The sequence below is a fragment of the Amblyraja radiata genome, chromosome 18 (genome assembly GCF_010909765.2).
Source record: "Amblyraja radiata isolate CabotCenter1 chromosome 18, sAmbRad1.1.pri, whole genome shotgun sequence".
NCBI classification, from domain to species: domain Eukaryota; kingdom Metazoa; phylum Chordata; class Chondrichthyes; order Rajiformes; family Rajidae; genus Amblyraja; species Amblyraja radiata.
The window spans coordinates 3,001,705-3,025,652 of NC_045973.1; the positions used below are offsets into that span (position 1 = coordinate 3,001,705).

Here is a 23,948-nt window from a genome sequence, read left to right on the forward strand (position 1 = left end):
AGAACAGATTACATGGCCTAATATCCAATTGGCAAGACATATTCATTCCACTGCCTAACAGACTAATTGGCAACGTTCGCTATGTGCAAAGTGATCCAATTGTTGAAATGCAGAATTTGACCAGAAACAACAAAAATATGAAAAGGGCAAAATTGGAGAAAACTTGCACTGTTTTAAAATTGAAGGTAAAGTGATCAAGATTGTTACTTAAAAGTGAAATCTTAATCGAGATTGTCAAAAAGAATATATCACACCAGGTTTACCTGCTGGTTTCATGTCTCCTATTCGGATAATGTGCGGCCAGTGTTGTAATGTTTTGGCAAAGAAAGGATTGGTCACACCAAGAATAACAGACGGTCTATATAAGAGCAAAGAGCAAACAATAACACAGCGTTTCATTAATTAATTAAAACCATAGCTTTGCAGTCTGTTGGCATTGAACAGCCATGCACTCAAATATTAATCTGGGAACAGGTTAAGGCGATGTATGGGAGATGGCACTCACGGGGCCTGAGTCCGAGTGGTGTACTCTTTGAATTCGCTGTCGTGGATGGTGAAGTAGGGCCGGAAGTCACTGCAGTATTTCAACGGTGAAACACAGCTGCCAACATCAAAAGAGACAATAATCGTTAATTTCCCCAGGAGGACATTTGTGCCCGACTTTTGTATCTTTTTTATTTTAATAATGAATGAGATATTCTTTGGACGAGCAGGTTTAAGTTACTTTAAAAGCTTTGATCTGTATTTTCTAATAACATTTGCCGTGATTTTCTTTATGTTCGGGTCATGCAACATCTTTTCCTATTCTTACAAGAGCATCTGCTTAAATATGCGCTTCAAATACGTTCAGCTCCGGAAACATAAACCCATGCATTCTATTCACCACCAGCTCTCTGCAAATACATTCATACAGCATCCAGAAATCACAAGTTACACCTTACACCTTTAACTTCCCACCCACCAAAGCACGTACATATAAATTACAAAAGACGTCCAGTGAAACAAGCAGCCTTATGATATGGTTGTCAGTGTAGTTTATAATGTGCAGGAAAGAACTGCAGATGCTGGTTTAAATCGAAGGTACACAAAATGTTGAAGTAACTCAACGGGATGGGCAGCATCTCTTGAGAGAAGGAATGAGTGACGTGAAGACGAAGTCCAAAGAAGGGTCCTGACCCGAAACGTCACCCATTTCTTCACTCCGGAGATGCTGCCCGTCCTGCTGAGTTACTCCAGCATTTTGTGTCCACTGTAGGTTATAAGCTGGATTGCAAACTATGAACATCACTGATCACATCCGAAACTCTCCGTGGTTAGCACGCAACAAAAGTTTTTCACTGTACATTAAACTAAAACTAACTAAACTTGAAATGTAAGTTTAAATTTAAATTAAAATCTTGCCTAGTATTACATATATTGCTGTAGAAGTTGATTAATATTTACTGTTCCTTCACATATCTCATTAATAAGTTCTTGGAATCAATATATTTGACAGAAGCTCTTTAAAAATAGCTCAGTGAAAAATAAAAGTTCAATAACTTTGGACTCGCATACGTTGAATCCTCTGTTAGAGTGCTAAATATGCATTAAAATGTTTGCATGCAGCTTACTTTGTAAAAAGCTCTGCATCATTGCGAAAAGTTTATCTTTTATTATCTGTAAGATTCCATTCACAAAATGTATTACTTTACCAGACCAAGGCCAGAACAGTCTCCGATGACTCAGCAGGTGATGGTGCCATGACAATCAGAGGCTCCCCAAGCAACACAAGCTCCCAAAGCATCTGAATGTGGAAGAATATTGGACAAAAACATCTACAAATGAAAATAAAGGAAAAAAATTACCACCTGATAAAACGTCCAAGTTTGGTCCAAGTTCACCCTTGTGGTTTGGACGGCTGCCTCACAGCCACAGAAACCCAGGATAGGTTCGGGCCTTGTGTGCTGCTTGCATGTTCTCCCCATCACCTCTTGGCTTTCCACCCACACCCTAAAACGTGTGTTGCTTGGGTTGACTAGCTACTGCAAATTTTCCTCCGTATAGATTTTACAACATAGAACAGTGGTGCGGTTGGTAGAGCTGCTGCCTCACAGCGCAAGAGACTTGGGTTCAGCCTTGACCTCGAGTGCTGTCTGTGTGGAGTTTGCCTGTTCTCCATGTGACCATGGGGGGTTTCTTCCGGGGGCTCTGGTCTCCTCCCACATCTCAAAGATATGCGTGTCATAAAACACAACATACATGAAACATGAAATTAAAGTGACGAGAGAAAGGGTTTGGGGATGTGCAAAGATTTGCGGGGGGGGGGGGGGGGTGGGGGTGGGGCAGGGAGAGGGGAGTTAGTCTCAGTCTACCCCACGACAGAAGGGGGAGGAGTTGTACAGTTTGATAGCCACAGGGCAGAAGGATCCCCTGTGGCGTTCTGTGCTGCATCTTGGTGGAACCAGTCTGTTGTTCTCTTTGTCAGATTCCGTGGTACATACCTGAACAAATCTACTTCATGGATTGTGGGGAGTGCAAAAGAGACCTGCGATTCAACCTAAAAGAACAAAGGATGACTGTCGGTACAATTCATGGCCTGCTGTCAATCCGGCCTATTACACTGACCTAGATAGGCCTGCTTGCACCCTGACCACCCTCAATAACCTGTTCAAATCATTGATTTATATATGTTCAAGAAGGAACTGCAGATGCTGGAAAATCGATGGTAGACAAAATTGCTGGAGAAACTCAGCGGGTACGGCAGTATCTATGGAGCGAAGGAAATAGGCAACGTTTCGGCCCGAAACGTTGCCTATTTCCTTCGCTCCATAGATGCTGCCGTACCCGCTGAGTTTCTCCAGCAATTTTGTCTACCATTGATTTATGTAATAAGGCATACAGATGTCTCAATGCTTTGAAGTTACTTATTTAACAAACTGGAAATGTCCACATGTACTTATAAGTTGTTTTTTTAAAGACACCACAGTTAAAATTCCAACTACCATGAAAAGATTTATTGATGAAATTGATTGAAGCAGACGTTTAGGTAATTGGACTACCATTGTGATTGTAACTTGCCCATTGTCAGTGAGGAACCTCTGTACATTTCCATAAATGATATATTGATATATTGTCCTGTTGGACATAAATCAAAGACCCCCACCACCCCGGCCATGCTCTCAGTTCTCTCCTGCCATCAGGCGGAAGTAATAGGAGTTTGAAACTGTGACCACCAGGTTCAAGAAGAACTTTTTCCCCCACTTGAACACTAAACACTACCCTCAACTATCAACTTCTACGGACTGTCTTGGTTGAACTAAGGACTTGTAGACAATAGGTGCAGGAGTAGGCCATTCAGCCCTTCGAGCCAGCACCGCCATTCAATGTGATCATGGCTGATCATCCCCAATCAGTACCCCGTTCCTGCCTTCTCCCCATATCCCCTGACTCCGCTATCTTTAAGAGCCCCATCTAGCTCTCTCTTGAAAGTATCCAGAGAACCGGCCTCTGCCGCCCTCTGAGGCAGAGAATTCCACAGACTCACAACTCTCCGTGAGAAAAAGTGTTTCCTCGTCTCCGTTCTAAATGGCTTACCCCGTATTCTTAAACTGTGGCCCCTGGTTCTGGATTCCCCCAACATCGGGAACATGTTTCCTGCCTCTAGCGTGTCCAAACCCTTAGCAACGTAGCTACGTATGAACTAAGTCATTGGTCTGAACTAAGGACTTTTTACAGGCCTGTTAAGCTGCAGCAAGTAAGAACTTCATTGTTCCGTTGTCAGTACGTGGCAATTAAACACTCTTGACTCTTGAAATGAAAACTGATCATGTTTTCCCTGACTATGCATTGTGCAAGGGGTTTAAATGGAAGTCAGTGGACATGGCAACCAAGACAACAACGGGACAAATCTCGGTTCTGTAAACTCTTTAACAATTATGCGCAATGCTGAGATGCAATTGACATGCGGAAATAAACCCCAAAGCAACAAAGGAGTTTATTTCACTGGTTTAGTGCAAAGATGTGGGGAAATCCTAGACACAAAATGCTGGGGTAAAGGGCCGGTCCCACTTTCACGACCTCTGCCGAGTTTGCCCTTGACTCATACTCGCAGGATGGTCGTCACGAGGTCGTATGTAGGTCGTGATGCTAGTCGTAGGTACTCGTGGCATCAAGCAGGTCGGGCGTTTTTCTAGCCTGATGAAAAATGTCCACGAGTAAAAAAGGTTGTGAATTAGGTCGTGAAAGTGGGACAGGCCCATAACTCGGTGGAACAGGCAGCGTAGCGTCTCTGGAGAGAAGGAATGGGAACAAGAAAGTCCAATCTGTGCAGACACTAAGTTCACACAGTGACTTTCTGTAAACATAAAAAAGTTTTCCCAAGGACTGACGACAGGTCAAGCCTCGGTGAAATTTGTCATGGATGGGTGAGAATTCTTGACATGTATCGTGAACGGCATCTCCAGGAAAAACAAAATGAAGAAAAAAAAATCTGGATAAACAAATGGATTTAAAACAAAATATTTGAACTGTGTATCATGTATAGAAGAAATAACATTTGGAAATGGTTTCAAATCTTACCAAAGAAAAGGTGGCATGAACTGACCAAAGTTTTCTAATTTCAAAGTCAAAGCACACCACGTTATTATGTGGACAAAAATGCTGGAGAAACTCAGCGGGTGAGGCAGCACCTGAAGAAGGGTCTCGACCTGAAACGTTGCCTTTTTCCTTCGCTCCATAGATGCTGCCTCACCCGCTGAGTTTCTCCAGCATTTTTGTCTACCTTCGATTTTCCAGCATCTGCAGTTCCTTCTTAGACATTATTATGTGGAGATTTTTTTGCAAGTATAACTATAAATGCCACTGTAAATACGGTATCAGATCAACAACCCATTCCTTTAAACGACCCACAACACTGAAGATCTCCTGGTTGCATCATTAATGAAAAATCCTTGTAAGAGTCTATAGTAAAATGTATCAATACTGTAAAATACCCTTTCCCCCCCAACTTACCTCATCTGTGGACTGTATAATCTGTGTTGCGCCAGGTTTATCTTGCCCAGTAGGAATTCTAACCTATTAAAAATTGAACAAAAACAGGTACATTTTTGGTGATCAGACTGCAGGACCACATAACCGATGTGACAATGATCTGCTTCTCCTCGCAGGACTGCCAACCGCTCCCTCTGCAACTCTCATGAACCCTGGGACTTATATACAGTGGCATTTATAAGTGGGGAGCACTGTCCTGTGTATGGCTGCCCAGCCAGCAGCTGTCTGTCTCTTCATCTTTTTAATTTAATTTTAGTTAGTTAAGTGTTTTGTTTGGAGGCTAGACTTTTTTATGTGGAGGGGGGGAGGGGGAAACTACCTTTCAGGGTCCCTACCTGGTCGGAGAGGCAGCTTTTCTCCGGGCTGCAGCTTCGACCCGTCCTCGCGGCCTACCAGCGGGCCTGGAGCGGCGTTTCCTGTCGGGGACCGCCCAGAACCTCGGCTTCGGCGGTGGCACAGCGCTGGAGCGCAATCGCGGAGCGGGCGATGCCTTGCCCAGGTCACCGCGCTGAAGCTCCGGTGACCTGAGGATCGCTGGGGAAAGCATCGCGGAACTGCGGGACTGTGGAGCGACCAGCTGCGGGCGGCGGCGCTGAACTTTACACCGGGAGCCTGGGATCTCGCGACGAGATCGCCAGTAGTGGAGCTCCATCCAGCGCGGCCTTGTTGGCTTCGGAAGCCGCGGTCTCCGGTAAGGGAAGTGGCCGTTCCAGGGTTCCCACGCTGCTGAGAAGATTCTCCTGACGCCGGAGTACAATCACCCGGCGAGAACAGCCTGGAACATCGAGCCTCCGTAGCGGCGACTGTGGAGGCCTCAATAGGCCCGACTATGGGTGGACATGGGATGGGACTGGACTTTGTGCCTTCCCTCATAATGGGAACCATTGTGGGGGGAAGTTTTTTATGTTAAAGTTCTTTATTATTGTTATGTTCGTATTCTTTTTTATGTGCTGCACTGGCCACAAATTCCACCAGCCTGGCTGTGTGGTCATTATAATACAATACAATGTCTGTGTGGAGTTTGCACCTTCTCCCTGTGGCCACGTGGGGTTCAATAGACAATAGGTGCAGGAGTAGGCCATTTGACCCTTCGAGCCAGCACTGCCATTCAATGTGATCATGGGTGATCATCCCCAATCAGTACCCCGTTCCTGCCTTCTCCCCATATCCCGACCGCTATTTTTTAAGAGCCCTATCTAGCTCTCTCTTGAAAGCATCCAGAGAACCTGCCTCCACCGCCCTCAAGAGAATTTCACAGACTCACCACTCTCTGTGAGAAAAAATGTTTCCTCTTCTCCGTTCTAAATTGCTTACCCCTTATTCTTAAAGTTCCTCCGGGTGCTCCGGTTTCTCCCACATCCCAAGGCGAGTGGGTTTGTAGGTTAATCAGCCTCTGCAAATTGCCCCAAGTGTGTAGTGAGTGAATGAGAAGGCGGGATAACATAGAAACAGTGTGAATGGGTAATCGCCAGACAGCATCGACTCAGTGGGCTGAAGGGCCTGTTTCCATGCCGTGTCTCTAAACTAAACTATAAACTCACAGGCGAGGTGCCTGTTCCCCCAATTTCCCAGCAGTTGCAGTGGGAAATCTTGCCAAACTACCCACAGCAGATTAACGCTGTAAGAAAGCAAGTTGCGAGTAATGTTTTAAAATGCAATTAATTCTTTTAAAATGTTTTCCGTTCTTTAAATGTTAATTGTTTTAAATTTCATTAATAAATGTTTTTTGTTGATTAGCTGTTGAATGGGATACCGAGTTGGATGATCAGCCATGATCATATTGAATGGCGGTGCAGGCTCGAAGGGCCGAATGGCCTACTCCTGCACCTATTGTCTATGTTTCTATGTCTATGAATGGCAGAAGCATTCAAAGTACGGTGACAACATAATGCAATGTAATTATTAAATATATTTTACAAATTGAATGACAAAGCATGCAAATTAGTTGCCCGTCATGGCCCATCATGGTGATTAAGAGGTAGAGTTGTTTCCTCATAATATTATTGATTACTGTATATTTATATATTGTGTTATTGTGTCAAGGGACCCATTAAACGACAACAAGTACAAATGTAATTGTTCCGTCGCCAGTATAAACGACAATTAAACACTCTTGACATAGTTGAGATCACGGTATCTGCCCATTGACATTAAACAACTTCGACTTTCATATGAAGAAAGACTGGATAGACTCGGCTTGTACTCGCTGGAATTTAGAAGATTGAGGAGGGATCTTATAGAAACTTACAAAATTCTTAAGGGGTTGGACAGGCTAGATGCAAGAAGATTGTTCCCGATGTTGGGGAAGTCCAGAACAAGGGGTCACAGTTTAAGGATAAGGGGGAAGTCTTTTAGGACCGAGGTGAGAATTTTTTTTTTTCACACAGAGAGTGGTGAATCTGTGGAATTCTCTGCCACAGAAAGTAGTTGAGGCCAGTTCATTGGCTATATTTAAGAGGGAGTTAGATGTGGCTCTTGTGGCTAAAGGTATCAAGGGGTATGGAGAGAAGGCAGGAACAGGATACTGAGTTGGATGATCAGCCATGATCACATTGAATGGCGGTGCAGGCTCGAAGGGCCGAATGGCCTACTCCTGCACCTATTTTCTATGTTTCTATGACTGAATCAAGCCAGTAAACTTCCTGGTCAGATCATCAAGAATTTAAATAATCATAAGGAAAAAAAACAATTGAATTGTACTGATGGTGGAAACAAGAACTATATGAAACAACATTTAATATTTAAGGAATTAATCCAAGGTTTTAAAATCAGTACCTTTATAATAACTCCCGTGGTGGGAAGGGTTAGAATTCTTCCTGGGATTGGTTCGGGCCAATGATCGATATCATGACAAACTGGAAAAAAGGAAAGTTAAAATTAAATTATTGATCATTTTCATAAATTCAAAAGTGATAGGAGCAGAATTAGGCCATTTGGTCCATCAAGTCTACTCCGCCATTCAATCGTGGCTGATCTATCTCTCCCTTTTAACCTCATTTCCTGCCTTCTCCCCATTACCCCTGGCACCCATACTAATCAAGAATCTATCTATCTCTACCGTAAAAAAATATCCATTGACTTGGCCTCCACAGCCTTCTGTGGCAATGAATTGTACAAATTCACCACCCATAAAGAAATTCCTCCTCATCCCCTTCCTCAAGGAACGTCCTTTAATTCTGAGGCTACAACCTCTGGTCCTGGGCTCTCCCATTGGTGGGAACATCCTCTCCACATCCACTCTCTCCAGGCCTTTCACTATTCGGCAAGTCTTAATGAGGATTCCCTCATCCATCTATACGCTAGTAAGTACAGGCAAACGTCAATCGCTCATCATATGTTAACCCACTCATTCCTGGCATCATTCTCGAAAACCTACTCTGGACGCTCTCCACAGCCAGTACACCCTTCCCCATCTATGGGACCAAAGCTGCTCATAATTTTGACAGTGGTTACATTTAAATTTGAATATTAATGCAAATCAAAATGAAGATATATTTCTGTGTTCAACCAGATTGAGATTTGTTTCACTTTGTTGTTCATTCTTAGCTGTAAAAATAGAATGTTCTTGCTAAACCAGCTGTCAGATACACGACCAAGAGCAACGATAACGGCAACTCCTGGATACTTGGCATTGGGATCCAATGAAGGCGTACAATAAAAGCTCTTGATGTTAGATACAGGGTCAAAGGAAGCAATTACTGGGAATTGATTGTAGACAAAAATGCTGGAGAAACTCAGCGGGTGAGGCAGCATCTATGGAGCAAAGGAAAAAGGCAACGTTTCGGGTCTTGACCCTTCTTCAGACTCACCGGCTGTTTCTCCAGCATTTTTGTCTACCTTCGATTTTACAGCATCAGCAGTTCCTTCCTAAACAACTGGGAATTGTCTGCTCTCTTACAGGATTGAAGGAAATTTAGGCAATGTGCATCATTTATCTGCATCTTCTGGAAGGGTCACAGGAGAAATGACTAGGTTTAGGTAATAGAAGGAACATAGGGACAGCATAGGAACAGGCCCTTCAGCCCACAATGTCCGTGCCGAACATGACGCCAAGTTAAATTGATCTGCTCTGCCTGCTCGTGATCCATATCCCTCCATTCCCTGGATATCCATGTGTCTATCTTAATGTCTCTTAAATGTCACTATTGTATCTGCCAGCCACACCACTCCTAGCAGTGCATTCCAGGCACCCACCACCCTCTGTGTAAAAAAAACCTACTCCACACATCTCATTTAAACTTTGCCCCCATCACCTCATTGCTATGCTATAGACAATCGACAATAGGTGCAGGAGTAGGCCATTCGGCCCTTCGAGCCAGCACTGCCATTCAATGTGATCATGGCTGATCATCCCCAATCAGTAACCCGATCCTGCCTTCTCCCCATACCCCCTGACTCCGCTATCTTTAAGAGCCCTATCTAGCCCTCTCTTGAAAGTATTCAGAGAACCGGCCTCCAAGCTGAGGCAAACAAACCATGCTCTCTGGTCTTTGAAAGTTCCATTCTTAGAAAAAGGTTTGAGGAGAACGTAAAAGAAAACTTTTCTTTAATTGCATTCTTCACTTGGCCACAACGCAAGTCATACCAGCAGCAACCAACTTGCTGATTGATACACTAGGCGTTCCAGTCTGATGCCAATATGACTAGACCAACACAACCATCATTTTAGTGATTATCAGCAGTGACATCAGCTGCCTTAGCTCTAGATATTACTCTGCTCTTCCAGCTCATTTTCCCTTAAGATGTTCATCCAAATCACGCTGTTAAATTTTATTTGACTCGGTGTCAAATTGTATTTTATGGCACTTCAGTGAAATGCCTTGGGCTATTTTACTCCATTGACTGTACAGTAATTAAAACTTCCCCATCATCTTTGTTGTAATATTCTGGTCAGCAACTCTCAAAATATATCGAGACACGAGGAACTGCAGATGCTGGAGTAACTCAGTCGGTCAGGCAGCATCTCTGGAGAACATGGGTTGGTCTGGAAAAAGGGCCCCAACCCAAGACGTCACCTATCCATGTTCTCCACAGATGCTGCCTGACCCGCTGAGTTACTCCAGCACTCCGTGAAACGTCACCTATCCATGTTCTCCACAGATGCTGCCTGACCCGCTGAGTTACTCCAGCACTCCGTGAAACGTCACCTATCCATGTTCTCCACAGATGCTGCCTGACCCGCTGAGTTACTCCAGCACTCTGTGAAACGTCACCTATCCATGTTCTCCACAGATGCTGCCTGACCCGCTGAGTTACTCCAGCACTCCGTGAAACGTCACATATCCATGTTCTCCACAGATGCTGCCTGATCCGCAGAGTTACTCCAGCACTCTGTGAAACGTCACCTATCCATGTTCTCCACAGATGCTGCCTGACCCGCTGAGTTACTCCAGCATTTACAGCGATGACTCGTACCTTAATAGCACTGTAGGATCCAATAAATCACAGCACCTTTGGCTTTATTTTTTGCTTAAACACATCTGCAGTTTTGCTCCTCAGCATTATTGGACCAAAAAAGTGCATCTCGGGTACAAGTCATTGCTGTAGGCAATAATGGGTAAATGGGCGGCTCAACAAGCATCACCCCAGAAACACCACACCCAGGGGTTGCGGAAAGTTATTTAAAGTGAGTGGGGGGAGGGGCTGAGCGATGACTGATCACCGGCCTCGGGGGAGGGGTGGCACAATTATAATTTTTTGTTGTTGCTCGACCTCCAAAATCTGGGGGATACAGGCCATACCCCAACTCAAAAAGTGGGGGGATATATCCCTCCCCCCCCCCCCTCTCTCTCTCTCTCCCCCTCCCTCTCGGGGCCTCCTTCTGCTCGGCAGCTAATCACAGCCCTTCGTTCACTGCCCCATATCTCGATTGTGAACCGCGCTGTGCTTGCCCGTTGAGTGGAGGGGGGGGGGGGAGGTTTTTGGGGGGGGGGGGGGGTGGCAGTCGATCTCCGCCACGGCTGGTCGTGGTTTTGCCGCGTTCACTGTGCGCTTGTTCTGAGATTCTGGATGTCGGAGGTCCTCAGAAGAAGAGAAAAATACCCGTGGGCCGGGTAATTTCGGGTTACGAAGCGTGTCCCGCCAAAAATGTGGAGGGGCTGCAGCCCTCCCCCCCCTCCCCCAACCACCCAGTTCTGCGGCCCATGCAACATATAAACAAACCACACTTCTCACCAGCTTCCAAATAAGGCTCATTCTTGTCAAAATATTCTGGAGCAATCAACTTCAACAGGAAGTGGAAGAAGCTAACATATGGAAGTTTGCTGATCAGCACCAGTGACTGGAAGGGAAAGAATATTCACTGTTAGTGGAAACCAATCATTGTGCTTGCTTCAAGATAACAATAAAATCTTGTACTTTTCTCAAAACCTTGATTTCTGCACTAAAGTTTAAAATATAGATAAAAATGCATAAGTTTCTAAATCAACATTCTAGTTAGTAAATACAAATATTTGCACTGCCCAAAATCTGAATAGGTGTCTTTATGCAGGCAAGAATAATATGAACATGCATCCTCTATCATTTTAATGTTAAAATTTGTCAAAACCTATTTTCAAGAGAGTTACTGAGGGAATAAACTCAAAAGGAGTCGATTGGAGAGATTAGAAAAGTGGTTTTGCAATAGGAGGAGAATGTTGTGACGTTTCTGGTCAACTCTTATCCAGTCCCAACACGTGTACCATCGAATCTACCACCTGCACGGATTTGGGATGTGGGAGGAAACCCACAGAGTCAGTGAGAGCATGCAAACTCCACACAGACAGCACCCAAGGTCAGGATCGAATCCGGGTCTCCGGCCCTGTAAGGCAGCAACTCTACCAGCTGTGGCAGTGTGCTACCCACTACCAAGTTTATGTCAAAGCTTCATCTAACTTCTTATTTAGATTTTTGGTGAGAATCTTAAAGTTATGCTCTGAAATTAAAATGTATTGACGAACTAGAATATCAATAGTTAATACCCTTCTTGTACAATGGGATTAAATTGGCTTCACCCTACTTCTTAACCAAGACTGGGGAACTGCTTGAAAGACTATGGAACTGTTCTTTTAAAATACATGTTCTTTTTAAATACGATCTTTTCAGAATTCTTCATCGGTTTGACTCAATTCCTGCTTTGCTCCTTTTTCCAGTGGAAAAGTCAAGCCACATCTATATTGAACTTGTTTTGCAAGGCAATATGGAAAATACATTAAAACACCTAGTTCAGCGTGAAGCCTTGCGTACGAAGGACTGTGCAAGCTTTATTTTGTTGGATAGACACAGTCTGAAGAAGGGTCTCGACCCGAAACGTCACCCATTTATTCTCTCCGGATATGCTGCCTGTCCCGCTGAGTTACTTCATCGTTTTTTGTCTATCTTCGGTTTAAACCAGCATCTGAATGCAGGTTCCTTCCTACACCTTTAGTTTGCTGGGTCAAGTTTGCAACAAAGAGTAGATTTACGTATTTTTCACCAGCCAGCCAATTCTATCCCAACGATAGACACAAAATGCTGGCGGGACTGGGCTGGGTGACAAAATCAGCGGGACTGAGTAACTCAGCGGGACAGGCAGCATCTCTGGAGAGAAGGAATGGGTGATGTTTCGGGACGAGACCCTTCAGTCTGAAGAAAGTTCTCGATCCGAAACGTCACCCATTCCTTCTCTCCAGAGACGCTGCCTGTCCCGCTGAGTTACTCCAGCATTTCGGTTCAAACCAGCATCTGCAGTTCCTTCCTATACACTTTTATCCCTTCTCTAGCTTTCAAGAGAGAGCTAGATAGGACTCTTAAAGATAGCGGAGTCAGGGGATATGGGGAGAAGGCAGGAACGGGGTACTGATTGGGGATGATCAGCCATGATCACATTGAATGGCGGTGCTGGCTCGAAGGGCCAAATGGCCTACTCCTGCACCTATTGTCTATCCCAACAATAGTTTTCCCTCAGAATGGTAAATCTTTGCCAATGTAAAGGCAAAATGTTGTAGTTGCCAGAAATCTGAAAAGTAGTTAGACCAAGTGGTGAATACCAAATTAAACAACATCTGTACTAATATTGCAAGGCCACCAGCCAGCCAGCAGGGGGAACGAGAATACTGGGCAACGTCAAGCATTGAAGTAAACAGACATTTTTAAACAGAAATTACACTAGTATTTCTTGCACCTTGTTAAAATAACTGTGTATTGTTCTGTTTAATGCAAGGCAAATGATTGATTACGTCACGTAATGTAGAATATTCATGATTTTATCTACTGCAGCAAATGCAATCTTCCATAAAACAATGGGATTTACCCATTCCTTCTCCAGAGATGCTGCCTGTCCTGCTGAGTTACTCCAGCATACTGTTTAAACCAGTAAGAAAGGGACAAAACATAAATCAACTCTTTCAACAAAGGTAGACAAAAATGCTGGAGAAACTCAGCGGGTGAGGCAGCATCTATGGAGTGAAGGATGTTTCGGGTCTCGACTCGAAACGTCACCTATTCCTTCGCTCCATAGATGCTGCCTCACCCGCTGAGTTTCTCCAGCATTTTTATCTGCCTTCGATTTCTCCAGCAACTGCAGATCTTTCTTAAACTCTTTCAACAAGGTCTGTGCAAATGTTCTTTAAAAATGACGACAGGCAACAGCTCAGAACTGATGGGGTTCCTTGTTAATATGTTCTTCTGCACCCACCTCTCAAGTATGCTGCTTTCTTTTTGGTCCTGACCGTGAAGTAACAGCAAAGGAGCCGCCACTTTCTCATTTTAAGTCCCGAATCTTTTGTTAAATTCAAACTGATTCTTTAATAGCGTAATTTTCTGTTGATGAGTTAGGATGGAGGCAAGAAATATTGATGGATCCAAGTTAAAGGGCTGTCCCACTTTCACAACCTAATTCATGACCTCTGCTGAGTTTGCCCTTGACTCATACTCGCAGCGTGGGCATCATAAGGTCGTAGGTAGGTCGTGACGCTAGTCGTAGGTACTCGTGGCAGCAAGTAGGTTCGGGCGTTTTTCTCGCCTGATGAAAAATGTCCACGAGTAAAAAAGGTTGTGAATTAGATCGTGAAAGTGGGACAGGCCCTTTAACTTGGATCCATCAATATTTCTTGCCTCCATCCTAACTCATCAACAGAAAAAAACAGTAGGGTGCTCCTCAAGTACCTACTGTAAATGTGTTTACAATGAATTAACGATGATAATTAATGACAGAACTGTACATTGTAATTTGCCAACACTAAAAATACAGCCTGCAAGCTAGTCATGCTTCTCAATGATACAAGGGATGAAATTAACCCCTACTGTTCACTGAACATTAAGCGTCAGCTTGATATGTATAGGTAGCACTCCAGGTTGTCACAGATGAGCATTCAACGTTAGTACTCAGCCACAATGCTGCCGAACATCATGTAGAATTGAAATCAAAACCCAGCGTTCTGTTCAGCTGCACGGAAGCATTTTTCAAATAGTTGGCATGTTTGTCTTCTGTCCGACAAAAACATATTATCATTTTATTGTTTGTCTGAAAAATTCAACTTGAAGCATTTACCTTTTGAAAGTAACCTCTTTTTAATGATTTGTCACGAACTTGTCTAAAGTAAACATATCCATAGTAATGTGCAGAATCTGTCTGTTAAAATAAAGAAAGGTAAGGATGAGGAAGGAAAAGCAACACAATTCGGTATAGTTGAGAGACAGCATGGAAACGGGCCCTTCGGCCCATCAAATCCACGCCGACCATTGATCACCCATTCACACTAGATCCATGCTATCCCACTTCCTCATCCACCCCCAACGCACCAGGGCAATTTACAGAAACAAATTAACCTACAAACCCGCACATCTTTGGGATGTGGGAGGAATGCAGTGCAATAGACAATCGGAGGAGTAGGCCATTCGGCCCTTCAAGCCAGCACCGCCATTCAATGTGATCATGGCTGAGCACCCGGATAAAAATCATGTGGTCACAGCGAGAACATGCCCACTCCACACAGACAGCACCCGAGGAGTTTGGTTTGATTGCATCTATGTATGGTATTATCCGATGAGAATGGATAGCCTGAAAAACAAAGCTTTGCACTGTACCTCAGTACACACGACAGTAATAGAAAAACCTATATCTAAAGCGTTGAGTGGACATGTACTGTCTCCCCAAAAGGAGGCGCAGCAGTAGAGCTACTGCCTGACAGCGCCAGAGACCCGGGTTCGACCCTGACTACGGGTGCTGTCGGTATGGAGTTTGTACTTTCTCCCCGTGGCCTGCGTGGGTTTTCTCCGAGATCTTTGCTTTTCTCCCACATTCCAAAGACGTACAGGTTTGGCAGGTTAATTGGTTTGGCATAAATGTAAAATTGTCCCAAGTGTGTGTAGGATAATGTTAATGTGCGGGGATCGCTGGTGCGTATCCGCGCTGTATCTCTAAACTAAAAAATAAACTTTGAAATGCATTTGGTTGTAGAATTCGAGTGAATTCATGGCACTACACTCAATCGAGAATGATTATCACATCTGAGGTAACACCCAACATAATATGTATGAGCCAGAGCAAGATTTGAAAGTTAGATTTTAACCAGTTATTACCTTTGTGATTTAAAAAACATGAAAAATCAACAATCCAAACATGCACTACATGATAACTGAAAACATATCTAACCTTCAAGTAAACAGGAGCATCTCTATCATAAAGGTAGTCAAGGGGATTATTTTTGCTAGCTGACTGACGAATTCTGAAACAGAACTGTGTATCTCCGAGACAACCTGTTAAAGACCAATGCAGACAGATTTATTACGTTTTACCCCCACTCTGCGAGCAACTTCCATACAATTAAAAAAAAATCCTAGTCAGTGCAATCTTTTTTATATCGGCTGAAATTATACAACCAATATTATCTTAAAAGGGAGTGGCATTCCAACTTTCTGCTGGCTATGTATATATCTAATTTGGGATGAGAAAGCCAAAGTACACATTTGTAGACTGGGTGAAGTGGCAAGATCAATGCGGAAACCAATTTGAAAACCATTAATAACGCAAAGATTGTTTTTGTTTAGAAATACAGCGTGGGAACAGACCCTTCGACACACAGTGTCTGTGCCAGCCAGCAATCACCCATACACTAACTATATCCTACACACTAGGGACAATTTACAGAAGCCAATTAACCTACAAACTTGCACATCTTTCGAATGTGGGAGGCAACCAGAGTACCGGGAGAAGACCCACAGTCACAGGGAGAACGTGGAAACTCCTTACAGACAGCACCCGTACTGAGGATTGAACCGGGGTCTCTGGCGCTGTGAGGCAGCAACTCTACCGCAGCACCACCGTGCCACCCCTGTGCTTGCTGGAAACAAATTGTTTAAGTTTTACAGTCTCAATTTATTGCCAACATTAATTAATATCCTCATTGGTTTATAAAATGTGACTTCACTGAGATAGTCAAATTGATAATCCACTGTGCAATTATTTGGAAGTCCCGCTAATCGAGCATCTGGCTCTAGAGGTGCTCGCATGGTGCTCACTGGGGTTTTACACTCCATGCTCTCCTGAAACTCAACGGGACACTGGAAAATTATATTATCTTGCAACATTAAAAAAAACAAATTAAAAGCCTGTTTAAGATATGAATAGAGATAACAGCCCTTGGGTCTAGAAGCAAGAGAGGTGGAGAAAAGCAGAAGGAGGAGTCACAGACCAAGGTTTGGAAGAAGCCATTTCAAACTGAGAAGAGAACTTTCCTCACCAACGAGTGGTGAAGCTGTGGCATTCCCTGCCCCCCCGAAAGCGAATGTGATCATGGGAAACAGTCAACGAATTCGGTCAAGGAATATGGCGGGAGAACAGGACCAGGGTACTCTAAGGGACAATCGATCTATTCCTGCCTCCAGTTCCTATATTCGCATTCGGATCAGAGAGCACGCCCAAGGCGTGTTTAAGAAGGAACTGCAGATGCTGGAGAATCGAAGGTAGACAAAATTGCTGGAGAAACTCAGCAGGTGCAGCAGCATCTATGGGGCGAAGGAAATAGGCAACGTTTTGCTCCTTCGCTCCGTAGATGCTGCCGCACCCGCTGAGTTTCTCCAGCAATTTTGTCTACCCAAGGCGTGTTTGGTCACTCATGCCTCTAATTACAACATTCCTATGCTCCACAACTGATGATTAAAAGTACTCTTCAAATACACCACTGTTCATGAATTCAGAACTCGAGTTAAGGTGTAGTTCCCCATATAATTAACCAAATATCGTACCAGTCAAGACTGGAAAGTTACTCACTTAGCAAAAGTAACATCAATGCCAATCAGACTTTAATAAATAAAATAGATTACATTTATATGTCATACGCCAACAATTATAAGTTAATGTCCCATGATCAAGTATTTCAACATCAAGCACAGCACAAGCTGTTGCGTCAGATTTACTGCTTTTGATGCAAACGCACAAATTCTTACGTGGCGAGTCATAAACTTACCCAGACCAAAAACAAAAAGATCTTGATCACTAACCATCTCCTTGAAATTACGGATGGTGCTAAAGGGCAAGTCTGAGGTCATTTCCATATTTAACATGCTCCACAAGTGGCACTACAAGGCACTTAGCATTGATTGTTTGAAAGACACAGCAATGGAAACAGGCCCTTCGGCCCACGCCAACCAATCCATCAGCCGTTCACACTAGCTCATCCACTCCCTACAGATTAGGGGCAATTTACAGAGGCCAATTCACCTGCAAACCTTATAGAAACTTACAAAATTCTTAAGGGGTTGGACAGGCTAGATGCAGGAAGATTGTTCCCGATGTTGGGGAAGTCCAGAACTAGGGGTCACAGTTTAAGGATAAGAGGGAAGTCTTTTAGGACCGAGATGAGAAAATCATTTTTCACACAGAGAGTGGTGAATCTGTGGAATTCTCTGCCACAGAAGGTAGTTGAGGCCAGTTCATTGGCTATATTTAAGAGGGAGTTAGATGTGGCCCTTGTGGCTAAAGGGATCAGGGGGTATGGAGAGAAGGCAGGGATGGGATGCTGAGTTGGATGATCAGTCATGATCATATCAAATGGCGGTGCAGGCTCGAAGGGCCGAATGGCCTACTCCTGCACCTATTTTCTATGTTTCTATCTTTAGGATGTGGGAGGAAACCAGAACACCGGAAGAAATTCATGTGGTATGTATTACTATATTTGAATGTGATGCGAGAAAATGGCAAAGATCCTGAATCGCTGTTCGATTAAATGAGTCAACTAATTGCTCACATCACACATTTCCCCCTATATTTAAATCAGCTTCTCTTTCATAGTGTCCATGTAAAAGGTATTAATTTAATTAAATATAATCAGTAAACGTACAGTTTTGTGTTCTGTTAAATATGCAAAACGGTGGTTAAGTAAAGATTGTGGTTTTTGCTTTTGTTTGCGGTACGTGAGAATTCTTCACATGCTCGGCTAGATTAATGTCAGCAGAGGATTCCATTGGCCCGATCCGGCGCCAGAAAAGAGGAAGCTTGTGCCCCAAAGATTATTTGATCGTTGGCTAGGCTTCGAGGTTAGCTGTAAAGGTCATTGCTCAGCTATGAATCACAAAATCCAACTTGGAAGCTTCAACTGCCTTCTTATAGTTTTGTATGAACATTACATATCTCTGATGCTTCAACCACATTTCGTCTCATCTTTACCTCCTGGGTTGTACCCGCTGCACATCTATACTATTACTAAAACTCTCATCTTGACCACTTACGGTCGGCGTTGTATTTAAATTTGCGCATAAACGCTACCCTATATCGCCAGGATTACTCGCCACCTTACTCGCCGTTCTCCTCTGCTCCAAGTAGGTATGTTGCAAAGCCTACCTGAAGCGTCTTTGAAAATCTGCCGCTGAGGGTGTGCGCGATTTTGGCGCCGTTTAGAGGGGGCGGGTTTAAAACGCGATTTTCTCTAGGCTGTTCAAATCGAAGATGTTCAGCCTAGTTAATTATTAACGAAAAATCGCTGGAAGACCCCGTCGCAAAAGCTATTATTAGGTTTAAAGGCCTTGAATAATAGTTATAGTAGTTTAAAAATCAATCTCTAAACCCGCGAACACCAGCAACCGCAGAGTCTCATAAAGCAGACAGCTGAAGGTAGGTTGTATATTTTTACATTAAAAAGGGCTTCTAAAGATCCCTTTATACAAAGTTTACTATTGCGAGTAGCTCATTTTGGGATAATTATATCGCGCAGTATTTTTCTGGGCATTTGAGGCACAAATCTACCGCAATGTGAACGTTCTAAACCAGCGCGTTCCACAGGGACCCACTGGAAAGCTGATTTAAATGGGCATTTATTTACAGCAATTGAACACTGAATTCCTTCCATTTGGCCTATATATTAATGTAAATGAGATTTAAAAATCATGTTTTATTGTGAATTATTTGTGAATATTATTTGGACATTTAGGCTATTTAAAAATGTTAATCATTTATTAAGAAATGGATAGATGTTTAGATCTAGTAATTGAAGTCTGAAATTAGCTACAATTAGGTAACTAACTAATTATATGCTTTAATTTCAGGTCATCCAAGTAAGATTATTTTATATTTGTTTCAGAATGCTTCAATCTATGATAACTGAAAATTTCATTCAGTTCTCTTAATTTTTAAGAAAGTTATGGGCTTTTGACTGTTCACGATCACAACTTTTTTGTTATGTCCATAGAAAATCAATAGGGAACAAGATGCTCATTTCCGAGTATGAAAATGGCCATAACTTTTTAAATACTTGAGATATGAAAGTGAATTAGGTGTCAAATTAAACTTATTTTTATGCTTTATCTGATGGGATAAATTACAGACTTGATTTTTAAAATCTCAAAATTTTGTAACATTGCTACTCCAAGCCACCAAGTTTTGTTGCAATTGGTGGAAGATCACAAAAGTTATGAAGGTTTAAAAAATTGTGAGATCAGCAGATGGTCTTCTCGCCTGTCAGTCACCATGAAGGTAACGCCCCTTCCAGCACCCGCTGTTAATCACCGGGCGGAACGAGGAGAATAAAGCCCCGGAGGCGGGGCAACGAGAATAATGCCCCGGAAACGAGGCTGAGTCCGCAAGCCGTACGGAGAAGACCGACCAGCGCCCGCTGTGTGTCCCCATCGCACCTTCAACCCCTTCCCCTCTGGTCTCCCTCGCTGGCTCCTGCCCCCCTCCCCAGTGATATCGCATCTCACCCGTGGCTCTTCCCCTGTCTTTTCTCCGATCTCTCACCCCTGCCCCACATCCCCCCCCCCCCCCCGCCCCACACTCACTTCCACACACCCCTCTCCACCAAACCCCCCCAACCCACACATACCATCCACACACACCCCTCCCCCCCACAACCCCCCGTGGTGACTGGGACCCATCAGGTCCTATTTAGTCTAGTATTAGTCTAAAGGCACCATTTTATATTATTTGGAAGCTTAAAAGACCAGACTCTGCCATTAACCACGTCAACCATCTTGCCACCATCTGTAAACTCCAACAACACTCCCTCTGGGCTTATTAACCATCACGCCGAGATACATACAGAATCCATCACTGAACACAGTGGGACATCTATATTCTCCTTAGATATATTGTAGTTTTACTTTTAATTGATGCTAGCATTTTCCTTCTCAACGGGCACATATTTACTTGGATTAGGCATTTACGTTCATGGGATTCACCAGCAGCTGGCCTGTCAGCAAAGATTATCAGCACGGGAGCTTGGAAAAGTCCAGAACCAGCAAGCAGTAATTGGCTTTTCTGTTGGCTGTCCGAGCAATGAAAGAGAGGCAGGCTCTAGTGGAGCAGATAGGGTGAGAAGGACTGCAGATTCGCTATTTTCAAGAGCCCTATCTAGCTCTCTCTTGAAAGCATCCAGAGAACCCGCCTCCAACACCCTCCGAGGCAGAGAATTCCACAGACACACCACTCTCTGTGAGAAAAAGTGTTTCCTCGTCTCCGTTCTAAATGGCTTACTCCTTATTCTTAAACTGTGGCCCCTGGTTCTGGACTCCCCCAACATCGGGAACACGTTTCCTGCCATTAGCGGTCCAAGCCGTTAACAATCTTATGTTTCAATGAGAGTCCCTCTCATCCTTCTAAACTCCAGAGTGCACAAGCCCGGCTGCTCCATTATCTCAGCATATGACAGCCCCCCCACCCCAGGAATTAACCTTGTAAACCTACGCTGCATTCCCTCAATAGCAAGAATGTCCTTCCTCAAATTAAGGGACCAAAACTGCACACAATACTCCAGGTGTGGTCTCACCAGGGCTCTGTACAACTGCAGAAGGACCTCTTTGCTCCTATATTCGATTCCTCTTGTTATAAAGGCCTTGTTAGGAACTGCAGATGCTGGTTCAAACCGAAGATAGACACAAAAAGTTGGAGTAGCGCAGCGGGACAGGCAGCATCTCTGGAGAGAAGGAATAGGTTACATTTCAGGTCGAGACCCTTCTTCAGACAGGGTCCCGACCCGAAACATCACACATTCCTTCTCTCCAGAGATGCTGCCTGTCCCGTTGAGTTACTCCAGCTTTTTGTGTCTATCACCTTTTTATTCTGAATAGGTCTTTTAAGTCGGAATAGCTTCTCAAGAGATCTCAACCATCAAAAACAGTATTTAGAATCTTGCATTTTAGAGTAGCACAGGTTAATTTGATGAAGAGAGAAATAATAAAAATACCTGAATTAGAGTCCGGGAAGGACAAGTAACAAATGCTTGTTTTCTGCAATATAAGAAAAAGCGATTTTTAACATTACCACAATGGTTTCCCAAAAGTTAAAGTAGAATTTGCAGGTCCCGATACGAACCTCTTTGTCTGATAGTTTTGCATGTGGAGGATATATTACCTAGGAAGAAGCAACATACAAGTGCTATTAGTATCTTTACGCAATGCACTGAAGTTTCTATAATGCCACAAGCTCCAATTATCTGATTTTACCCAAACCACTAACTTCATGAAAGTAGACTCACATTCAGTAATTCAAAAAGGACCAAATTCTAATTTATAATACAATTTTCCCCAAAAAATGGGCGATGCATAACAAAGAACTTACTGAATATTTTCTCTTGTACTTAACATTCAAAGGCAGTCAGCCAGTGTACCATGTAATATTTTACAAGTTTGAGCTGGATAATGTTATCAAAACATATTATTACATACTGGAAAGATGTGCAAAACTGATACATAGACCTGAATTTTGTGTTTAAGAGTTTTTATTTATGTGTGAAATGTTTAAGTTTTATGTGCGATGCTCTGGTATTCCCTGGGAAACGTCTTCTCATTTTGCACTGTACAACTGTTGCTTTACAAGATGACAATAAAGGTTGATTGAAGGTACACAAAATTGCTGGGGAAACTCAGCGGGTGCAGCAGCATCTATGGAGCGAAGGAAATAGGCGACGTTTCGGGCCGAAACCCTTCTTCAGACTCTGAAGAAGGGTTTCGGCCCGAAACGTCGCCTATTTCCTTCGCTCCATAGATGCTGCTGCACCCGCTGAGTTTCCCCAGCAATTTTGTGTACCTTCGATATTCCAGCATCTGCAGTTCCCTTTTGAACACAATAAAGGTTGATTGATTGATTGAAATAAGCAGGACAGTGATCTAAAAAAAAACCAGATTGACGCATTATGGCAAGCTCCAAAAGTCCAGGACCTGTGAGAATACAACAGAAATTGGATCACCTCATCCAATTATGCAGAAGAATTATTATTCTAATGGCCAGGCTCCAACTATCAAATGAAAATAGGAACATTCAGGTCAATATAAATCATTAAAAAAAATAAACCAATCAAAAGAGAAGGAAAGATGATAATATGAGAAAAAGCAAAGAAAAATAAAAAATAGCAATCTGAATTTTTTTTACTTTACAATCTCAAACAATAATTGAAAGTTAGATATTAGACTCCATGCTAATAAAAAAAAATCCAGGTTAGTGAGGTACCAGATAAAATACCAGATAGACACAAAGTGCTGGAGTAACTCAGTGGATCAGGCAGCATCGCTGGATTAAAGGGATGGGTGACGTTTGGGTCAGGAAGAAGGGTCCCAACCCAAAACGTCACCTATCCTTTTTCTCCAGAGATGCTGCCTGACCCGCTGAGTTTCTCTGGCACTTTGTGTCTACCTTTGGTTTAAATCAGCATCTACAGTTCCTTCTGACACAAATTACCAGATAATGTTGTTACATTACTGATCAAGATAAAGGCGATACTGCATGACTCCACTAATGTTAAAAAAGTACCAAAATATCTATTACATCTGCAGACAGCAAATAAGTTAAATGTCTCAACTGACAGGCAGCGGTGCTCAGCACTCCTATAGCACTGTGATGGATGGAGCTTTGTCCTTCATCGTGTTTTAGTCTTTAGAAACATAGAAACATAGAAATTAGGTGCAGGAGTAGGCCATTCGGCCCTTCGAGCCTGCACCGCCATTCAATATGATCATGGCTGATCATCCAACTCAGTATCCCGTACCTGCCTTCTCTCCATACCCTCTGATCCCCTTAGCCACAAGGGCCACATCTAACTCCCTCTTAAATATAGCCAATGAACTGGCTATAGATCAACAGTCTGTCGCTGAGACAGAAGTAATACCAATTAAACTGCAGTTCAAATAGTAATAGAGTTGCAACCATACACACAATTAACAATATCATATCTACAGTAATTATGGTAAGATCATAGGCTTAAATTATCATGTAACTCAAGAAGCTCAATATTTTGTCCAAAACATTTTGTCTTGACATTAAATAAAAGCAGTTACATCTTCCTTATGTTATTCCTTACTAGTGATGCCTCCTTAGTGTTTCAAATAGGATTGCAGCTCCCAGATTATTTAACAAACAACGTGTTGCATAAATTGCATATTATTATTCAAATTTGAGGAAAAGCTACTAGTTTACAGTTTGCAATTAGATGATCATACACAAGGTTCAATTAAAAAAAAATCAAATACTAAAGAGG

General features: G+C 43.2%; 1 protein-coding gene across 1 annotated transcript in view; it reads right to left on the minus strand.

The window, feature by feature from the left end:
- Positions 1-23,948, minus strand: part of dennd6a (DENN domain containing 6A) — a 37,288-nt gene that overhangs the window by 12,332 nt on the left and 1,008 nt on the right. Inside the window, exons 2-12 of the mRNA XM_033036592.1 lie at positions 21,791-21,829; positions 21,663-21,705; positions 15,641-15,744; positions 14,537-14,617; positions 11,203-11,308; positions 7,804-7,883; positions 4,990-5,052; positions 2,481-2,536; positions 1,692-1,814; positions 506-601; positions 264-358 (exon numbers count right to left, since the gene is read on the minus strand). Coding sequence (XP_032892483.1) covers positions 264-358; positions 506-601; positions 1,692-1,814; positions 2,481-2,536; positions 4,990-5,052; positions 7,804-7,883; positions 11,203-11,308; positions 14,537-14,617; positions 15,641-15,744; positions 21,663-21,705; positions 21,791-21,829 — 886 coding nt within the window. The remainder of the gene's footprint in view (positions 1-263; positions 359-505; positions 602-1,691; positions 1,815-2,480; positions 2,537-4,989; positions 5,053-7,803; positions 7,884-11,202; positions 11,309-14,536; positions 14,618-15,640; positions 15,745-21,662; positions 21,706-21,790; positions 21,830-23,948) is intronic.